Below are 19,989 nucleotides of genomic sequence, written 5' to 3'. Positions count from 1 at the left end.
CTTTGAAGGAGTCCCTTCCTGTGCCCCAGCAGTTCATAGATGGGGTGGATGTTGGAGCAGGCCAAGTCATAATCCTGGGTCTGGATCTGGGCAGCTGTAGAGCCCCCATCCACCAATGCCTGGGGCAGGTGCGAGATCTGGCCCTGTGGTCATGAGAGTGGGAGAGCTGTTCCTAATCCCCAGCAGCTGCAAACTGGGGAGAGCAGGCCCTGCACCCTCCAGGGCAGCTCAACAAAGCCAACCCTGTTAGCAGGGGTGTGGGTAAGCCAGTCCCGAAATCATGAGCATGGGACAGCTGTCCCCATTACTCACCTGCCTTGTGGTGGCATGGGCAGAGGGTAGTTGCCCCTCCTGCCCACCAATGTGTGAGGCAGGTGGGAGAGCCGGCCTTGTGGTCACAAGTGTGAGCCATCCCTGACTCCCACCAGCTGCAACACTCGGGAGAGCAGGCCCTGCACCTTGCCAGGGCAGCACAGTAGAGCCAACACCATTAGTGCAGGTGTGGGTGAGTCAGCCCCAAAATTGTGACCATGGGAGAGCTGTCCCCATTTCTCACGTGGTGCACCAATCCTCTGATATTGTGAGACCTTGATGGCACTAGAGAACCTGTTCCTCCCAGGGCTCATCATTTCTATAGTAAAAGACTGGCCTATAAATGCACCTTTTTTTATGAAAATCAAGCTACCTAAAACCTCATCACAACTACCATGACCACACACAGCCATGGCCTTGATGGACTCCTAAACCCCAGGCTTGGGCATGAGCCAGTTGAAGAACAATCTCTATACTCCAGTGTGGAAATATGGTCCAAGAAGGGAGGTGAGTGAGGGGATGTCTAAGTACTTGTGAAAAAACTCCAGGAAAACAAGACATGAGTCCCGTGTCCTCAGTTTCTTCAAAACAGAATTGTTCTTAGAACGTGCTTTCGTGTTCCTCCCAGGTGTGGGGGACATGAGTGAGTTGACTTCAGCTGTTGTTATTCAAATACTGCTATAAAAAATATGTTTTTGCCACCTGTGGCTTGTCCTTGTGATTGTATTCTTCACTCAGGTGACTCTTCTTAACCCTCGAGTATAAATTGCCTGATGCTCTGTTTGTTTTTTTTTTTTTTTTTTTTTTTTTTTTCGAGACAGGGTTTCTCTGTGTAGCTTTGTGCCTTTCCTGGAACTCACTTGGTAGCCCAGGCTGGCCTCGAACTCACAGAGATCCACCTGGCTCTGCCTCCCGAGTGCTGGGATTAAAGGCGTGCGCCACCACCGCCCGGCTATAAATTGCCTGATGCTCTGAATAAAGCTGGCTATGGCATGAGACTTTAGTCCGAGTCTTAGTTGAGGCAACTCTCATAAAGGAAACCATTTAATTGGGGTTGGCTTACAGTTCAGAGGCTTAGCTCATTATCATCATGGCAGCAAGCATGGTGGCATGCAGGCAGACATGGTGCTAGAGAAGTAACTAAGAGTTCTACATCTGGATCCTCAGGCAGCAGGAAGAGACTTAAGCATTTGAAACACTTTTTCCAACAAGGCCACACTTCCCAATAGCGCCACTGCCTGTGATAATGGGGGCCATTTTCATTCAAACCACCACAGTCCACCTCATTTTTAGGCTGGCCCCACTCTCCTAGGTTCTTGACATCTCTTGAGCAATAAACACTGCAGAGCCCCTCTAGAATGATCCATGATAGCTGATCCTAATCCTACTTCTCTGACCACACCTATTCCCTTCCACAGAAACCACACTACAGACTTGTGCCCACCTGTCCCATCTGATTCCTCTGCCTTCTGAGGGACTCTGGTACTTCCTTATGTGGCTCTATGTGGAGTGTCATGTCCCCTCTTTTTCTACACTTGAAAACATTAGTAAACAAAACTGGAAGATGGATGAGGGAAGACCAGAGAATGATGTCAAGAAACTCATGACCAGGAGACACCTGCACAAAACCAAGAAGGTCCCAACATGGCTGTACTATGTCCCTGGAGTGAATCTAATGACGCTTGTGCCCAAAACTGGACATGAAAAAAGAAACCTGCTGTCATGGTGGGTGAGCACGCAGCAAGCGTTAGCCATGGCTTCCCTCACCCTCTACCCTGCTCCCACCCTCCTCCTGCAGGCGGCTTCCTGGCCTGTCTCCAGGGCAATGTTCCCTCCCTTATCTCCTCGCCAGTCTGGGACCCTGCCCCAGCCACATCACAGCACCAGGCAAAAGCTGGGCAGCTCTTCTCAAGACCATTGCATCACTAGGTTCGGCCACACCCACTCAAATCGGCTTCTGCAAGTCTCCCCTCCTGGTTCTTGCCTCTGCCGTTTCCTCTGCTTCTCATGCTCTTCCCCGGAAACTGCACCCGGCTCTCCTCCAAGCTTGCCATTGTAGTCTCAGATAAACGCCACCATCTCTGCTAGTGACAGACAGGCCACAGATGATGCTCCTCTATTTCCCTACAGCCTGTCATAGGGACACGTTTTGTTTGCTTCCTGTTCACCTCCCATCATCAAGAAGAATGCAGGAGCCATGAATGTGTCTCCAGCCTTCCTCCGGAGAGCAGGGAATGCACACAGGAGGCGCCGGGCAAATATGGACTGAGGTGAAAGATCCAGCATTCAAAACTGAAGCCTGGCTGGGGATTTAGCTCAGTGGTAGAGAGCTTGCCTAGCAAGCGCAAGGACCTGGGTTCGATCCTCAGCTCAACACAACAACAGCAACAAACAAACAAACTGAAGCCTGCCCCTAAAACCCAGACTCCAGACGAAAATGCCGCAGCAGCCCATCCACAGGAAAAGTGAGCCAATGAGAAAAGCCGGTCCGAAGCTGGGGCCTGCACAGCCCTTCTGGACACATGAGCGTTTGTTCCCTGCAGGAGGTCGGGACAAGAGCTAAGTGAGCTGGAAGGCTCTGGTGATCTGGCACCAACTCAAGCCAGGCGTTCATACTGCACGAGGCCCTGGCCACGATGCGTAAGGAGATTCACAGCAAAAGGGGATTGTGGCCCAGGGGCACTGACTGAGAAGCTTCACCTGAGATGCTGTGACAGTGGAGGAGCTTGAAGGCATCCTCCAGATCAGGCCAGGTGGCCAGCCCACAAGGGAGCAGAGCATGGGTGGCGCCTGCCATCTAGTGGACAAGGAGGCAAACTCTTCCTGCTTCCTCGAAGCAGGTTCTTAAGCAGCAGCAGGGTGACTTCCGGGATTCTTGAGTGCAGAAATCTGCACTGGAATTTTGTTAAAATGTAGATGCTGATTTGCAAGCTTGGAGTTGAATCTGAGATTTCTGCATGTCTAACAAGTTCCCAGGTATTCCCGGCGCAGCTGGTCCACAGAGTGGCCAGGGTGGCCAGTGGCTTCTTAAGGAAAAACACCACCGGCAGAGATTCTGCGGCATTTGGACGCCAGACCGCAGGATTGAGGACGGCAGGTGGTGGTGGCGTGTCAGAGGTTTCTTTAGGTAAAAGAATGTGGACTAGAGGTTGGACTGGGTGTGGTGTGGCGGTGATGAGCCTGCCAGAGGGCAACCAGTGTGCCTGAAATTCAAAGAACAGGCCCAGCTCATGAAATGGAAAGATGAGGGAGATATGTGCTTATGATAACAGAAACTCCAAACACCCAGACAGGGCCTAAGCCTGGCCCTGCCATGCCTATGGCCACTCAGTGTCCTGCTCAAAGCAACCAACGCTGTGTCATGGGAATTCTCCTCAAATTTGACTACGACTCTTGTTGGAACCATTTATTCAAATTTTTGTCCTATTCAATGATTTTTCCATGTTAATATTTTTTTTTCTCAAAAAGTATAAAAGTAAGGACCGGGTAAGAATGCCTTCTCTACAAGCATGAGAACCTGGGTTTGAATCTCCAGCACCCGTGTTTAAAGCCAGGTGGGCACACCGGCAACCAAGTGATACAGCAGACAGAGGCAGGAGGATTGCTGGGCCTTGGTCAGCCCAGCCCCAAATTCAGTGAGAGGAATTAGACCAAGAGTGATTTGTCCTCTTCTGGTCTCTGTGCTTACTCACGAACAAGCGCACACACACACACACACACACACACACACACACACACACACACACGATATAATCCCAGTTCTTTAGGAGATGAGGCAGAGGGATCATGATCTTAAGCTCAGCCTGGATAACTTAGCAAGCCTCTATCTCAAAATAAAGTTTTCACAGGGGGGCTCAGGTATCTAGCATTGGTCTGGTATACACAAGGTTTAATCCCCAGGAGCACAAAAAAAGTGAAATTTATCTAGTACAACCAGAGAAACGCAAAGACACAAGAAGAGACGGTACTGCCCCCCCCCCCCCCCCCCCCCCGCCCATCTCCACTCCTAAGCCTTTGTGATCCCAACACCCACAGCCCAGGCCATATCTTTCCTCACCTTTCTTCCCATCCCTATAAAATACACAAACATACTTTTGTACACAGGAAGTAGCTGCTGCAGTTACATATTTATTCAGCATGGACTCATACCAGATACTTTTACAAAACCTAACCTTCTTCCATAATGGCTATCGATGTTCCTCTAAGTCAAGGGGCTCTGTTCAGGGACAGCCAAAGAGCAAATATTCTAGGCTTCACAAATCATAGCTGCTCAATGAATTCTGCCGTTTGATTGAAAAAAGTAGTGAGAGACCCCATATAAGTGAAAGTGATTGCAGTCTAAGAAAACTTCATTATAAAAGCAGGCAGCGGTCTAGATTTGGCCCACAGGCCACAGTTTGCCAACTTCTGCAACAGGTAAATAGCTGTAGTTGGGGTTTTGATTATTCAGACTTTGTATTTCTGAAGTTTTTTAAGTAAAAAACAAAAACGCATTATAAATTTGAATGAAAGTGTATAGATTATAATTGCACAACCTGATAAATTTTCTAAACTGAGAACAACTAGAGAACCAGTTCCCGTTCAGAATATGACCAGCTTCAGTGAGGCCCATTTCAAGCCACCGTGTTAGTGACTCCCTAACATCGGGTAAGACGGATATGTTCTGCTCAAGTTGATTCCGGTTTTCACCACAGTCAATAAACACACTTGTCTGGTACCTGTTTCTCTGCATGCTGGTGTTTATTTCAGTGGGACAGATTCCCGGAGAGTCTGAGTGTCACCATACATATGTGCTTTTGAATGAACATTGCTGGGGACTCTCCCAAAGTCACAGCCTGGCAGTCCCGGCAGTGCCTTCCTCAGTGAAGTTCCTCGGGCATTGAGACACAGTGGCTGTGCCGCCTTCTCTGTTAAGGTTGGGGACCTCAGGCCATTGCCTGGCCTTTGTTGTTCTCATAACACTCAGGAGGCGGTTGGGCAACCTCAGCTTCCTCTAACTCCTCGAGATTTCAACACCCACCTACAACTTCCAAACCACAAAGGAAACAGAGTGAGGGACTTTGGCCCCTGCGTGTGCCATGTGCAGATGACCCCCTACAGTGCACTGAGTAGGACGCTCAGTTCTGTAGAGATGGGGATATATATCACTTGACTCAGCCTCTGCCTTCCAGCTGGGGACATTGACACCCTGCTGGGCTCGTTTCCAAGGCATCTTCTCCAGTCAATGCATAGGAAGTTTCCCACAAGCCCCCTGGACTGCACTGCACTGGACTGCTCTTCACACGGCAACAGCTATGGAGTATTGAGACTGCCTGAGCGGTCTTAGGTGTCAAGGCTCCTCAGCTCCCAGACTCACTCGGGGTGCATGGATGAGTGAGGCCAGAACCCTCCCCCACAACACACACACACACACACACACACACACACACACACACACACACACACACGAACACTTTTCCAAGATCAACATTCAGTGTTTAGTACATCCTCAGTGACCTCTGTGATGCCATCCAATCAATCAATCAAGGGTGAAATGGATGGGGCTATGACAGAGCCATGTATAATTGTCAAAGCTCAGCTACTGGACACTTCAGATGTGTATGGGATAATATGTAAATTCCACTTCAAACGTTAAAACATAAATTCTGATTTTGAGTTTGTCATTCATATGGAGAATGGTTTAGCAAGAAATAAATGGATGCCTGGAATTTGCTTTGAAACGTGTCAAAATAAGATGGATGGGTGGATGGGAGGCAAGACAGATGGAAACATGATCAGGCAAGTGTGGTCACCGGCAATGGGAGATCTTGGGAGATGGATGCATGATGTCTGCTGTACAATTCTTCTGCCTTTGCTGGCTGATAGAAATGCTTCATAATAAAATGCTGGGGAAAACTGAAAGCTAGGAGAAGCTGAGCACCCCTATTCCTCACACCCCAAAGTGTCCCCAAGCCCCACACTGACACACTATACTATAAGTGGAAAGTGCTGGAGCTTGAAACACTAAAGACACTGAATGAAATAGCATTTAGGGTGTGTGATGAGGTGTGAGACATGGGAGAATCCCAGCGTCTGTGCGGGTCGCACCTTCAACACATCTCATTGTGGTTATGCGGATATAAAATTGGGAAAAATCTGTCATCTACAACACTTCTGATTCCACACTTTTCAGATATGGAGTATCCAGCCTGTAATGAGCAAAGGGTTGGCTCTCCAGTCCTGTCCTGCTGTGTGTGGAGACCTCTGCTGGGCCTCAGAGCCCAGCTGTGTGGCATGGCCCCTTCCTTACCGACAATGATGGTACTGTGGCTTTCAGACTGTTATCCCCACCGCATGGGCGCAAGCGTGCGTGCATGCATGCGTGCATGTGTGCGTGCATGTCTGACTAAACTCAAAGTCTTGCAAATACCAGGCAAATTCTCACTACTGAACTATATTCCCAGCTCACGTTCTGGACTATTCTAGAACAATTACACTTACTTATTAGGCACATGTGTGAGTATGTATATGTGTAGGCACGGATGCACATGTCACACACAGCACAAGTTTGGAGGACATTGGACAAGATGTGGTCAATTCTCCCCTTCCGTCATGCAAATCCTAGGGATGGAATGCTGGTGCCAGGCTTTCAAAACAAGCATTTTTACTCACTGAGCCACCTTGTCACGTATGTATGCCCCTGTACCCTAGGTCCTCCTTTTCTATTTTGAGACACGTTCTCAAACTTTTCTAGTCTTGAAATCATCCTGTAGCCCAGTTAGGCCCCGAGCTTGTGATCCTCTGCCTCAGTTTACAGGAATAAGGCACCATGCCTGGCTCAAACGGCAACATCGCCTTTTAAAAGGGACGTGCTATGGACGAATGGTTTTGGAGTCAGAGACTGCCCCCTTGTGGTTGTGAGCAGCTACTTCATGGTCATTTTTTAAAATAACATCCTGAAGTTCTTGTCTGGCTGGGTAGTATTTTAGAATACTAACCCAGGTGGATTTTTTCCTCCACCACACTTCCCATCTCCCCCTCCTCTGTTTCAGGCAAGCAGTCATCTCAAAGGAAATAGGTGGCTGAGCAGAAAGTAAATACAACCTGTAGGTCCTCAAATACCCACAGCTTAGGAGGTTTGAGGAATAACACACGTTAAAGAGAGAGCTTTGTAGACACAGAGCGTGGAAAACACACAACTGAAGTCAGTTCTAACTTGGCAAGAGGATGGAGAGCCTGGCTGTGTCATGGAAGGAAAAGGCTGAGGAAGACACCCCAGCAACCTCAGGGGACTGGCAAGGCCTCAGGTTGTGACATCTGTCTAGGCAAAGAGGCCTAACTCATCTCCTGTTATAATAGAAAACTCCAGAATATGCCTGAAAAATAGTGGAAACCCAATGCCTAACAATGTAACAACTGGGAGATCAAGTGAATGGATAAACATCTATAGACTCTAATTTCTGATGGCCTGGGGGAGGGGAGCCACACTGTAAGTAATAACTTATATTACTTATAAGGCGAGCAATAACACCATCCCCAATCCCTTTTCACTGCATGCCTCAGTCTGCCCTGTGGAAAAGATTTGCATAGTAAGTGCTCAGCAAACCTAGCTCGCACTATTGTCTCATCCCTTTGCCCCATCTAGATAACAGCCATACCATAAGAGGCTTAACTCAGTCATGGCTTCCCATCAGGACCTTCAGAGCCCTCTGGAGTTCCCATCATACCATCACAAGACTCACCACACAGAAGTCTGTGTCTACCTTTCCTGATAGCCTATGAGACCTTTCAAGGCAGAGGCCAAATTTCATGCATCTTTGGAGCCAATCTAGTACTTGGGTCCTTCATGAATGGATGGACCAATGGATGGATGGATGGGTGGGTGGGTGGATGGGTGGGTGGGTGGATGGATGGATGGATGGATGGATGGACCAATGGATGGATGGATGGACCGATGGATAGACTGATGGATGGATAGATGGATGGGTGGATGGATGGATGGATGGATGGATGGATGGATGGATGGATGGATGGATGGATGGATGTGTGGGTGGGTGGGCGGTCGGGCAGATGGATGGATGGATGGATGGATGGATGCATGCATGCATGCATGCATGCATGGATGGGTGGATGGATGGATGCATGGATGGATGCATGGATGGATGCATGGATGGATGGATGGATGGATGGATGGATGGATGGATGGATGAATAAATGAACTCCTGGAGAGCTATCTCACCTACTACCTATAGCAACTGTAAACACCTAATCACCCCAACTACTTCCCCATCTCCCACACATCCCTTAGGCATAGTGTACACCCTGGTATGCTCTCAGGTCTTTGAATCTTGTCCTACCACATTGACCTTAGAAGGAAGACACCTTCATGGAACCCCATGTAAAGGACCCCCAGGGTTTTGTTTTTGTTTTTGTTTTTATTTTGCTTTGTTTTACTCTTTCCATCTTGCTAAGAGTCCTTGTGTTGACAGATACTTTGCAGATGTGATTATATGCACAGGATCAAGTCGGCCAAAATCCCAGCACGGAAGACACAGGGGCTTATGAAGCTCCACCTCTTAGCTGAGGAGCCACTTGCAATTGATAGCTCTGGGGGAGAGACGGCCATTTTCCTCCAGGGATGTGGCCTTGGAGAGGCTACGGTTCATCAGGAGGTGGCGTTACAGTCAGGCACAGACAGGCAGCACAGAGTGGACTCAGTGGATTGTTTTTGTTTGTTTTTTTAGAGCACCTGAAGTTGATTAGAAAAAGTAGGGGTGAGGCTATAGGGGAGAAGAATTGGATGGGCAGGAATGGAGTGGACTTAATCAAAGCATAGTCCATGAATGTATAAAATTGTCAAGTTAAAAGAAAATGTGGCCAAACTTAATGCAACCGATTGCTTTGTATACTAACCTGAAACTTAATTTAGAAAAGAATACAGCCATAATGTATGAGATGGGAATGCCAGTTCTGTCTATGGGAAGATAATGATTCAAGCAAGGTTGAGTAATATATTGTTACTAATATATTGCTGTATAATAAATATATCGTCATCCAGACTTTTAACTTCAGGCTCATCACATGACTCTGATCTAGTCTTATGACATGGTGTTGTCTTCTCTCATAAGGTCACTGGCACAACAATGTCACCATGGCTTCCTATGTTTCTAGAAGTGCCACTGCTCTGCGTCTTTACATCTTTCAGAGAACAAGATGGTCGTGGGTCCAAAGGTAGACCCTGATCCCATGATCACTTGCTATTGACATTGGATGAGACACTGAGGATTGTTTGTGTGCTCAACTTTCTTAGAAGAAGAATAGTGTGAGATAGAATACCTGCTGATTTCAACTTCAGAAGACACCGGTGCAAGGATCATCTGTGGGGGCCTCACATCTAACAGGACCCTTGATAGTGTTCTGATTCCACAGATGTGTAATGATGTCAACCTTGCCAGAGGCTGGGGATGGGTCATGAACCAAAAGAAAAGACCTTCTCTTCCCATATGGGGCTAAAGGCAGAAAGTAATCAAACCCAACACAAAACTTGAACTGTCCAAGTTCAAGTTCACTATATCATGAGGGACTAAGGCATGGGAAGGTCAGGGGTTAAAATCAGTTGAGCCCTGCAGAAGAGTTAAATGCTCGGAGAAGAAAACATGGCAAAGACAAGCATGCACAGGACCACCATCTAGAGGATTCTTGGGGAGACGGGAGATGGACAGTGGCACCACCGTGTCAGATCTGGAGAGACTGGGGACAGACGGTGGCACCACAGGGTCAGATCTGGATGTTCTGAAGATGTTAGGAACTCCACTGGTGGGGCCAGGAAAAGAACTGGCCAGATTTCCATTCTGATCATGGTCTACAAAAATAGATAAACAACTTGAGTTTCTGTAGCCAGGGGAGATCGAAACCTCCATACCCAGGGAGAGGCTGGATTTCTGAATAGCCTGTGTCGCCCAGCTCTGATATCGGTGTCCCAGGCTGGCAGCCAATGGAAGGTTCTAATCCTACAAATGCTTACTGCCGAGGAGGCCCCAGGCAACCTTTCACTCTAGTACTAGAATCAATCAACAAGGCCATGCTGAGCACAGCCTGGGCCAGGCCTGGGAAAGAGATATTAGCAGGGCACAGTGACACAGTGGCCCAGATGTGAACCCCTGCTCCGTCTGAGACATTGACCAAGCTGTGCAGCTTTGCCAAGTCTGAGTCTCTCCTTGCCTGTGAGGGCAACAGCACCAGTCCATCGAGCAATCTCACAGCCCACAATTAGAAGAAAGACACAGACACCACTGAAATGCTTGCAGCTATTTAATTAATGTTATCACGGCCCTGGTGATGGAAAACTCCACCTGAACTCTAAGGGAGCCCCATCTTTTCTATCTTCCATTATTAAGTTGGATTGTGGTCCCCAAAATCCTAAGTCCAAGCCTGCATCCTGGCACCTGTGACCATGACCTTATATAGACATGGGATCTCTATGGATGTGCTCAAGTGAGGATGAGGTCATACTGGGTTGCGATGGGCTGCAATCCAATGGCTGGCATCCTAATTCGGCAGATGCGGAGCGAAAAACACATACAGCAATAGAGCCAAGGAACCCCAAAGACCATTAGCATCCAGCTGAGTGTAGACCAGAGTCCCTGGGAGCCCTGAACAAGGAATAACACTCCTGATCGTGGGCCTAGAGCTCCCGCCTCCAGGACTCTGCAAGAGTAAAAGTCGGTGGTACTTTGTTGTTATGGCCCTAGAAAAGAAATGTCACAGATGTATCCCAGGACTGCTTGAGAGTCACTGGCATGGTTAAGCAGAGCATCTGACCTTGCACTTTAAAGGATCCTGTACCCTCCAATCATCACAAAGACTCCCCCAGGGGATGCTCCTGAGAGCTGCTGTTGCTAAGTCAGAAGGGGAATAAATGGGGAATTGAGCAAAGGAACAGACGTGAGCTAAAACAGTAACTTGGTACATATAGGAAGGTGCTTTCGAGTCAAACGGACCTAGCCTGGGAAATGTGGGCACCTGCTGAACATGTCTCCTGATGGGTAGAAGGAAAATGCTCACCTCCTTGGGGTATTGCGGTATTTAAACAAGATGTCGCCTGTAAGCACTTTCACATAATGATGAACATGTTACATAATGTTCAAAAGCCCTGTGTATGTTAGCTACCATTTTGGTATCACTGGTGGTGAGAAGTCTGAAAAGTATCTTTTTTCCATCTCAGTTGTCACATTCATAAAATGAACATAACAGATTCTTGGCAAGACAGTCTTGAGGATTAAAAGGGATTTAAACACACTATAAATGTGCTGCCCGTGGTAACTGTTTTTGAACCACTAGGTGGCAGCAGAGCCTCAGTTTTGTCCCTCAGGCACTGGAGGCTGGGTAATCAATGGTGAGGGGATGGGGCAGACTTCCCTTGAACTTGGTACTATCTCTGTGCCTCACCCCCATCCCACAAGCATCCCACTGGGAAACAGCTGCTTCCTCCTTGGCTTCTCCTTGAAAGAAAAAGCCTCTTGATAAAACCACCTTCTCTAAGAACTCACTAGGCTTCCCAAATGGCCCCTTACCAAAAGGAGTTATATTTTACAGGGATATTTTTCAACTTTTATATGGTTTAGGCAAACCCCTGGCCAAGCCAGGGCTCAGTACTAAATGCTACTAAACCATCCTGGGGTCTCAGAATCAGGCCAACTTACAAAATCAGTTCCTTCCATGATGAAATGGTGATGCCTTGTTTATACAAATTAGTTACATAAGTTTGTGTCACAAGCCTGGGAGACACAATTTCTTCAAATTTTCATGTCGTTGTGTCTAGTTTTGTGCATGACTAGTGGGTAAATACCTGCCGGTCCAGTCCAGATGAATTCCCATGTTGTTTGTGCATCATGAATGATCACTATGGAAAGTCAGTCGGACCCTCCTTTCTGGCCCTTATGTATTCCAACCCTCAGCAAATTGTACTGTTTCTCCTTCTATGCCATGGTCCAGAAACACAATAAGTATGCAGAATATTAGCGTGATCAGCATAGCTCCTATCAGGTTAAAAAAAAAAATCAACTACACAAAAGGCCCCACAGAGTTCCCTAAAGTGCACAGCCCTTCCTTTCCTCTTCAAGACATACATTCTTCCAAATTTGGTGCTGGTCATCAAGACTCTATGTTCCCATTGGAAAAGTCTGGGGAGGAAGCAAGTATGCCTTCTCGGCTATCTGAATAAGGGCACAGGGACGTTCCAGGAGACACAGAGACAGGACAAATAGGAGACAGAAAGCGGAATCTGTGAAATGACAAGTCCTTTGAGTGTCCTCAGTACAAGGAAATCATAGATGCTCAGACGGTGCAGAGATGTGTGAAAATTACCTTGAATTGAACATTCTATATTGTACATGTGTCAAAATACACTATGACCACAAATATATACAATTATTATATTTCAATTACACAGTCTTTTTTCTTTTCTTTTTTTTCCTTTTCCTTTCTTTCTTCTTCTTCTTCTTCTTCTTCTTCTTCTTCTTCTTCTTCTTCTTCTTCTTCTTTTTTTTTTTTTAAGAAAGAAGCCTGGAGGGCTCAGGTGGCCCTTCAGCAGCTGAGGCCAGCACAAGGTGCTGAGAACGTGGCATTGAGGGTCCACAGTCTGAGGATTTCACCATTGAAAAGGGCCACGCTGGGAGCGGGAGCAGAGCAGCAACACCATGCCCCTCAACGCACCTGTAACCTGCCTGTACACTATCCTTCCCTCCCCCCATCATCAGGGCACACAGGGGCTCCAGTCCCAGTGCAGCAGCCCCGGGGCCACCTACCGACAACGATGAGGACCTCTCTGTCGATGTGAGCCTGGATGTAGATGCGGCCGCGGCGTTCTGTGTGGTCGGTGCCACAGAGGCTGGGGACATTCATCACGCAGCGCTTGTGGACGTTCATCATACAGGCTGTGAGGGCAGAAAGAAGGGAACATGGCTCAGGCTGGTCCAGGGTGGCCCAGGCTGGGGGCTTCCTGTTCCCCCACCTTGGAGCCAGTTGCCCCTAGCAGAGGACAAACCACCTTGCCAGCATCACACCAAAAGGACTTCTCATAATCTTTCTCACAACCCTGATGGACGAAAGAAATTGAACGTGGCCATCCTCCCTGAAGGCCAAGGGTATAGTCTGAAGCTGGTGCCTCCATACTTCTATTCCCCAGTGATCCTGAAGCCCCGACTCAACTACCCAGTGCACCACTTCTATAAGTGAGGGAAGATGTGCAGGTGGCCATGTAGAGGACACAGCCACATCCGCCCTGGTGGACCCTACAGGAATGCTTACATAATGTTGTCAAACTGCCCCATGTTTAACATCAGCAAGAACCCGGACATCTCCCAATTTTAAAATATTGACATATAATAATTTGAGTTTCCTGGAGAGTGGGTACAACAGGGAGGTGACTTATAGGAAGTGTTCTGCAAGGGTACGAGCTGATCCACCTTGTTATGGAGAGGAGAGCTCAGTACAGGGCAATAGATGACAGTGCCGGTCTTCCCCAGGGGTCAGGAGGACACAGTGCAGACTTGGACCCTAAGCCATTAGGATGGAAGCCTTTCCTGTGGCCGTTCCCCATGGGCAGACGTTCCCCGGGAGACCAAATACTTACTGTCACATTTCATGCCCTGGTGGATGAGTCCATACAGCAGCGATCCGCAGTGGTCACAAAAGGTGGGGCTAGAGTAGGTGTGGATCTTAAACTTGTGTTTGCTCCGGGGGTCCTAAGACCAAGAGAAACAAAGAGGCCGCTGTCAGTGAGGGGAGCCAAGGACTAAACCTGCACTGAAGCCACTGGAGAACTCCTCAAGGACTGAACTGGGTCCTGCTGTGCCTGTGGGGACCATCGCTGGAGCACTGTGCGCAGACTCAGCACTAGACAAGTGGTGTCAGATGGATGAGTACATTGTAAGACAGACGATTGGTCAAACTCCATCTCCAAAAGGCGTTCACAAGCCCAACCTGCCAATCCCAGCGTTCCACAGGCCCCCTGCTCCTATCTCCTCCCATCTCTTTATTCTCCAAACAGTCTTCTGGAGCGATCTAAGCCCAAGTCTAACCACAAAGCATTCCCAGGTCATTTGACAGTTCCTCGCCCGCTAGGGAACAAACTTCAAAGTCCAGAGCATTGTCTGCAAGCTGTGGCAGAGAGCGTGGGCTTCCATCCCTCCCGCTCACAGTAGAGCCCTTGAATCATAGCAGAGGACAAGCTGCGCCCTAGAGACTGGACTTCTAGCTTCCTGTGTAGCTTGGTGTGGCCATGGGACTAGATTGTGACCAATGGGAAGTATAAACTTCCGGATCATTTCATTAAAAGGAGCATGGATGTGCCTCCTGGCTCTTTTTTCCCTCCTCACTGGCTGGAAGGTGAGAAAATGTAGGTGATGACCTTGAGCTAAACTTGGAGCCGTACAGAGAAGAAAAAGGCAGTCTAATGGCCTTGGATGTTCTCTTTGGGGCTTGATGCCTGAGAGAAAACCTCATTTCTGTCTTACTCGGGTCCCCATATCTGGAGGTCTACGTACTTATTAATATGTATTGATTACAGTCGCTAACATGGTCCCTTAACTAATAAGCGTTAGTGCTGGCAGTGTGGTGTAGAGGAGACAGGGTCGGGCTTCAGAGCATAACCCAGTGCTGTTTTTCTGTTATTTCACCTCCTTCTGCTTCAGCTTCCTTGTCCATAAAATGTATATAATGACAGTGTTAAGACTATCATTACAGTCTAAGACTGTTGGGAGGAATAAATGGATTAACCTGTGTGGCGAGCAGCGCGCCCGCACACAGTGAGCACTGAGTATAAGCACCACACAGTTATTAGCGCTTCTCTAGTGTGTGCATTCATACACACATACAGCGCGAGGTGCATGGTGTGTTCTCAGTCCTCAGACTGTGTTCACACACCCCATGACACCGTCCCTCCCTCTCTGCTCTGTGTGTCGTGTCCTTCCTTCCTCAGAGACCCTCTTTCCAACCCCAGGGCAAAGCTGTTTCATCCTAGAATCAGTACACGGCTGAAGTTAATTCCACTCCAGGGCTGATGGGATGCCTAGTCGCTGCAGCCCGCGGTCCCTCTCTACCTCCAGCCGTTCATCTAGTCACATGACTTCCTGATACAGGGGCAGGTGCCTCCTTAAAATGTATATGCTACTTACAGACAGAATGCGAACAAGTAAGCAAATACATATAAGAAGTATGCATTGTTTTTCAAGTGGTGAGTGGCTTGTCCAAGGAGACTCTTCTAATTTAAAAACTAGCCCATGAGCCTATTTAAATCTGAAAAACTAAAATCGATGATATCAAGGTATCAGAGCTGGTGAGAACACACTGGGCATTTCCATACAGTTGGCAGGGTTGGGTGTGATATGGGATGGGTTTGACAGTTACTTTCAAAGCTGAACACATCCTCATCATAGATGACCTATCTCTGAGTCCCAGCTGAAATGAAAACATGTCCATCAAAAAGCCTTATTTTTTTTTTCGAGACAGGGTTTCTCTGTGTAGCTTTGCACCTTTCCTGGATCACTTATGTGGTTGGGTGGTGGTGGTGCACACCTTTAATCCCAGCACTCAGGAGACAGAAGCAGAGGCAGAGGCAGGTGGATCTCTGTGAGTTCAAGGCCAGCCTGGTCTACAAAGTGATTTCTAGGTTAGCCAGGGCTACACAGAGAAACCTTGTCTTGAAAAACAAAAACAAGAAAGGAAAAAGAAAAGAAAACCCACATGTGAAGTTACACGATCGCTCTGTTCACAACGGCTCAAAACCCAGAAATAACCCAAATGTCCTCCAGTGTGTGAACGGGTAAGGGGTGATGCGTCTTCGCTTTTGGTCCCTTCTGGGATTTTTTTTTTTTTTTTTTTGGTTTTTCGAGACAGGGTTTCTCTGTGTAGCTTTGCGCCTTTCCTGGAACTCACTTGGTAGCCCAGGTTGGCCTCAAACTCACAGAGATCCGCCTGGCTCTGCCTCCCGAGTGCTGGGATTAAAGGCGTGTGCCAACACTGCCCGGCTATGGGCTTTTTGATATACTGACCTTGAAACAGTCAAGACTTGGGTTTCAGTTGGGGTTTGACTTCCCTAAGCCTACCTTGTGTATAAAGCAAGACTCCCCAGGAACTTCCCGAGCTCTATTTTAGGCTTTAAAGCAAATCCCAATGATCTGGGCTCATATACTATTCTCAGCAATACGGAATAAACTACTGACCACCAACATCATCCGTGAGTCTCAGAAGCATATGTGAAGAAAGACTTCGGGCACAGAGGACTCCATGCTAAATAACCTTGTTTATATGATGGTCTAGAAAAGTCAAAACGAGGGACACAAAAGGCAGATCCGTGTTTATTAAGAGCCCAGTGTGGGGAGAAGGCTGGGTGGCATTTGGGAATAAATTTAGTGAGTGGAATCGTCTCTATACCAACTGGGTGGATTTTATGTATAACAACATGATTCTGCAGCATGGAAACACTGTGCCTTGGGGCTAGGGAGATGGTGGGTAAAGCCCTTGCCACACAAGCCCGTGGACTGGAAATCAGATCCCAGCACTCATGTAGAAGCCAGCGGCTGTGGCAGTCTACCTACAATGCCAGCCCTCCTCAAGCAGCAGCGGGGGATCGCTGGAGCAAGCTGGCCAGCTAAACTAGGCAGAACTGGTGAACTCTAGGTTCATCGAGAGGACCGACCAGGCCTCAATGTATAGGTGGAGAGTGGTGGAAAAAGACACCAGACATCAGCCTCTGGCCTCCATAAGCACCCGCACACGTGCGCCTACACACATGCAAACATCTGTGCACACATAAACATGTATTTTAATAAGGTTCATTCAAAGTTTCTCAGCCATGCAGGTTTCTGCGCCCTGGATCATCGTAATGAGTTACAGGTCTTTTGGTGACATTACAACCCTCTGTCATTATTGGCCCTATGGAGTCCTGAATGGCCAAGTCTGAAAGACTGTGTCCACTCTGCTCTGAGCAGCAGGACCAGCAGAGCCCAGATTGTGCTCAAGGACCCCAGTAGCCACCTGTCCCTCTCAACGTCTCAGATGTTACTCTAGTAACAAATGCAGAAGTTGGAAATCATCTTAAGAAAACTAAAGCTCACAATTTGGAGCTTGACTCCATTACTGGGCCAAGAAACTATGTCACACGCTGAGTTCCTACGGAAGAGTCCCGTCTCTGCTCTAGAACACTCCCCACTGTGCCCTCTTGAGCATCTCCCTTAACAATGGAAAAGGAGTACTTCAACCCCACCCCAAAGCAACCCCCCTATGCATGAGCAATATCAGCCTGTGGGCTTCTCCCCCAACCCCCTTACCTAACCTCTAAGGAGCGGGAGAGCTAAGCTGATCAGCGATTGGTCCTGTCCCAGTGGGTGGAGTAGGTGCATGGGACTAACACGCAAGCTGTCATTGTAACCCTCTTTCAGGAGGCTGCTGGGTCCAGACCCCATGTCTGGCCCTAAAACAGTTGGTGTGAGCGGCTGAGGCAAGCTAAACTCCAAAGTCAAGGTCAAGCTATCTCTTTTCTTTTGGCTCTTGAGGTCCTTTCTGGGCTTTTTGATATGTCATAAAGGTCAGGACTTAGGCTCCAGGTAGGGTTTGACGTTCCTTAGGTCTTAGGTATAAAATGCGAGTCCCCAGGGGCTTCCTCGGCTCTCTTTTAAGACTGAGTGAATCTCAACTAATTGTGGATTACTCCTGTTGGTTTTGCAGTTTTCTCCACATCAGTGTCCTCTCAGGAGACCTCCAGGAGAAGCCAAGCATTTCTGACCAAGTGAGATCAAAGCCTGGCATACATTTTCAACCATAGGGGGGAGCAGCTGGCCCGCGGAAGAAGACAGGGAAGGAGAACATGGCTACTGAACGTGTGTAGGCTGGGGTGCCTCCATCACTGTCTCTAGTCCTCAGGACATGCCACACAGAAGGTGTTCCTTGCTTCAATGACAAAATGGACCCAGATTAAAGAGTAACTTCATGTGAGGTGAGCATGCTTGTGCGTGCGTGTGTGCGTGCGTGCGTGCGTGCGTGCGTGCGTGCGTGCGTGTGTGTGTGTGTGTGTGTGTGTGTGTATGCATGTATATGTGCATAGGTGTGCATATGCATGGGTGTGCTTGTGCAGGTCAGTAGTCAATATGAGGTATCTTCCTCAATCACTCTTCACATTATACTTGGAGGCAGCCTATCTGTCCTGGTTAGCTTTTTGTCAATGACACAAACTACAGTTATCTAGAAAGAGGAAACTGTTGAGCAAATGCCTCCATCAGATTGCCTGTAGGCAGGTCTGGGAGGCATTTTCTTGATTTATGATTGATGTGGGAGGGTCCAGTTCACTGTGGGCAGTGCCACCACCTCTAAGCAAGTGGTCCTGAGATGTATAAGAAAGCAGGCTGAGCAAGCCAGGGGGATCAAGCATCATTCCTTCATGGCCTCTGCTTCAGTTCCTGCCTCCAGGTTCCTGCCATGAGTTCTTGACCTGACTTCCCATGATGACGGTTTGCAACTTCCAAGGTGAAGTAAACCCTCCTCCCTCAAGTTACTTTTGGTCATGATCTCTATTACAGCCATAGAAAGCAAACTAAGACAGTCCCTCACTGAACCTGGAGCTTCCTGATTTGGCTGGACTGGCTGGTCAGCAAGCCCCAGGTCCTCCCCATCCCCATCTCCCCAGCAATGAGATTGTAGGCACACACTGCTGTGCTCAGCATCTGCCGAGGATCAAACTCGGGTCCTCACATATGAACAGGAAGCACTTTGCTGATTGGCCCACATCCCCAGCCCCACAGCAATGTCTAAGTCCGCTGGGTGGCCTCTTGAAAAGATGGGGTTCACATGACAATGCTCTGCTTTCTCCCCCCAGTCCCCAGTTTCAATCCCTCAATACTTCATCCTTCAGATAAAGCTAAAATAGTACTTTATTCATTCATCTGCCACAGACCAGGCTGTCCCTAGCCCTTTGGGAGTCAGCTGCGAGCAAAGACAGAATGTCCGCTGTCACAAAAGTCACATTCTCACTGCAGAGAGAAATAAAACACTGCCCTGCCCTCCAAATCTCCCCAACACAAAGTTTCAATCTCTGGATTGTAATTGCATGTTTAAATTGCATTTCACCCACGCTTAACTGCAAGCAACATGGGGGAATTTCTCACAATCCCTATCATATCCCCAAGGCATGTATTATACTTGACATGTACAAGGTGTTCAATAAGTGTTTAGTCATTGAGAGTTAGCATTGACTGAGCACAACATGCGCCAGCAAGTCCTCTCATGGATTTATCACATACTGATTTGTTTGACCCTCCTCACTAGAGATATGTGCTATCTGTTACCCCCATTTGAGAGTTGAGGAAACTGAGGGACTAATTGGTAAAGTGGTTTGCCTAGTGCTTCCCAGCCTCCATGAGCAATGTGTTTTTGTCTAATGGTTGGCACACAGCAAGAGGTGAATGAGTTACCATGGCAGTGGTGAGGCTGTAGTCATCACTGTTATCTACCATACCCTGGAGCCATGTGCATGCTGCTTTAGGAAAAGGGCCGGTAGAGGGTTGTGCCAGATAAATTAGAGCCAGACAGGATACAAGAAAGCCGATTAGGCCAATTATGGAGGACAGTTCACTTCGTTATGGTTTCTTTTCTTTTTGAGACAGAGTTTATAGAGCCCAGGCTAGCCTCAAACTTACTATATAG

At 48.0% G+C, this 19,989-nt stretch overlaps 1 protein-coding gene across 2 annotated transcripts in view; it reads right to left on the bottom strand.

Annotated features, from left to right (window-relative positions):
- Prkcb (protein kinase C beta) overlaps window positions 1-19,989 on the bottom strand; it is a 336,312-nt gene that overhangs the window by 153,213 nt on the left and 163,110 nt on the right. For both annotated transcript variants that reach the window (XM_006980349.4, XM_006980350.4), the window contains exons 4-5: window positions 13,925-14,036; window positions 13,098-13,226 (exon numbers count right to left, since the gene is read on the bottom strand). In XM_006980349.4, the coding sequence (XP_006980411.1) occupies window positions 13,098-13,226; window positions 13,925-14,036 (241 nt within the window). The remainder of the gene's footprint in view (window positions 1-13,097; window positions 13,227-13,924; window positions 14,037-19,989) is intronic.

The sequence above is a fragment of the Peromyscus maniculatus genome, chromosome 1 (genome assembly GCF_049852395.1).
Source record: "Peromyscus maniculatus bairdii isolate BWxNUB_F1_BW_parent chromosome 1, HU_Pman_BW_mat_3.1, whole genome shotgun sequence".
In the NCBI taxonomy this organism is placed as follows: Eukaryota; Metazoa; Chordata; class Mammalia; order Rodentia; family Cricetidae; genus Peromyscus; species Peromyscus maniculatus.
The sequence above is the reverse complement of the archived record's forward strand: the minus strand, read 5'-3'. Positions and strand labels throughout refer to the sequence as shown.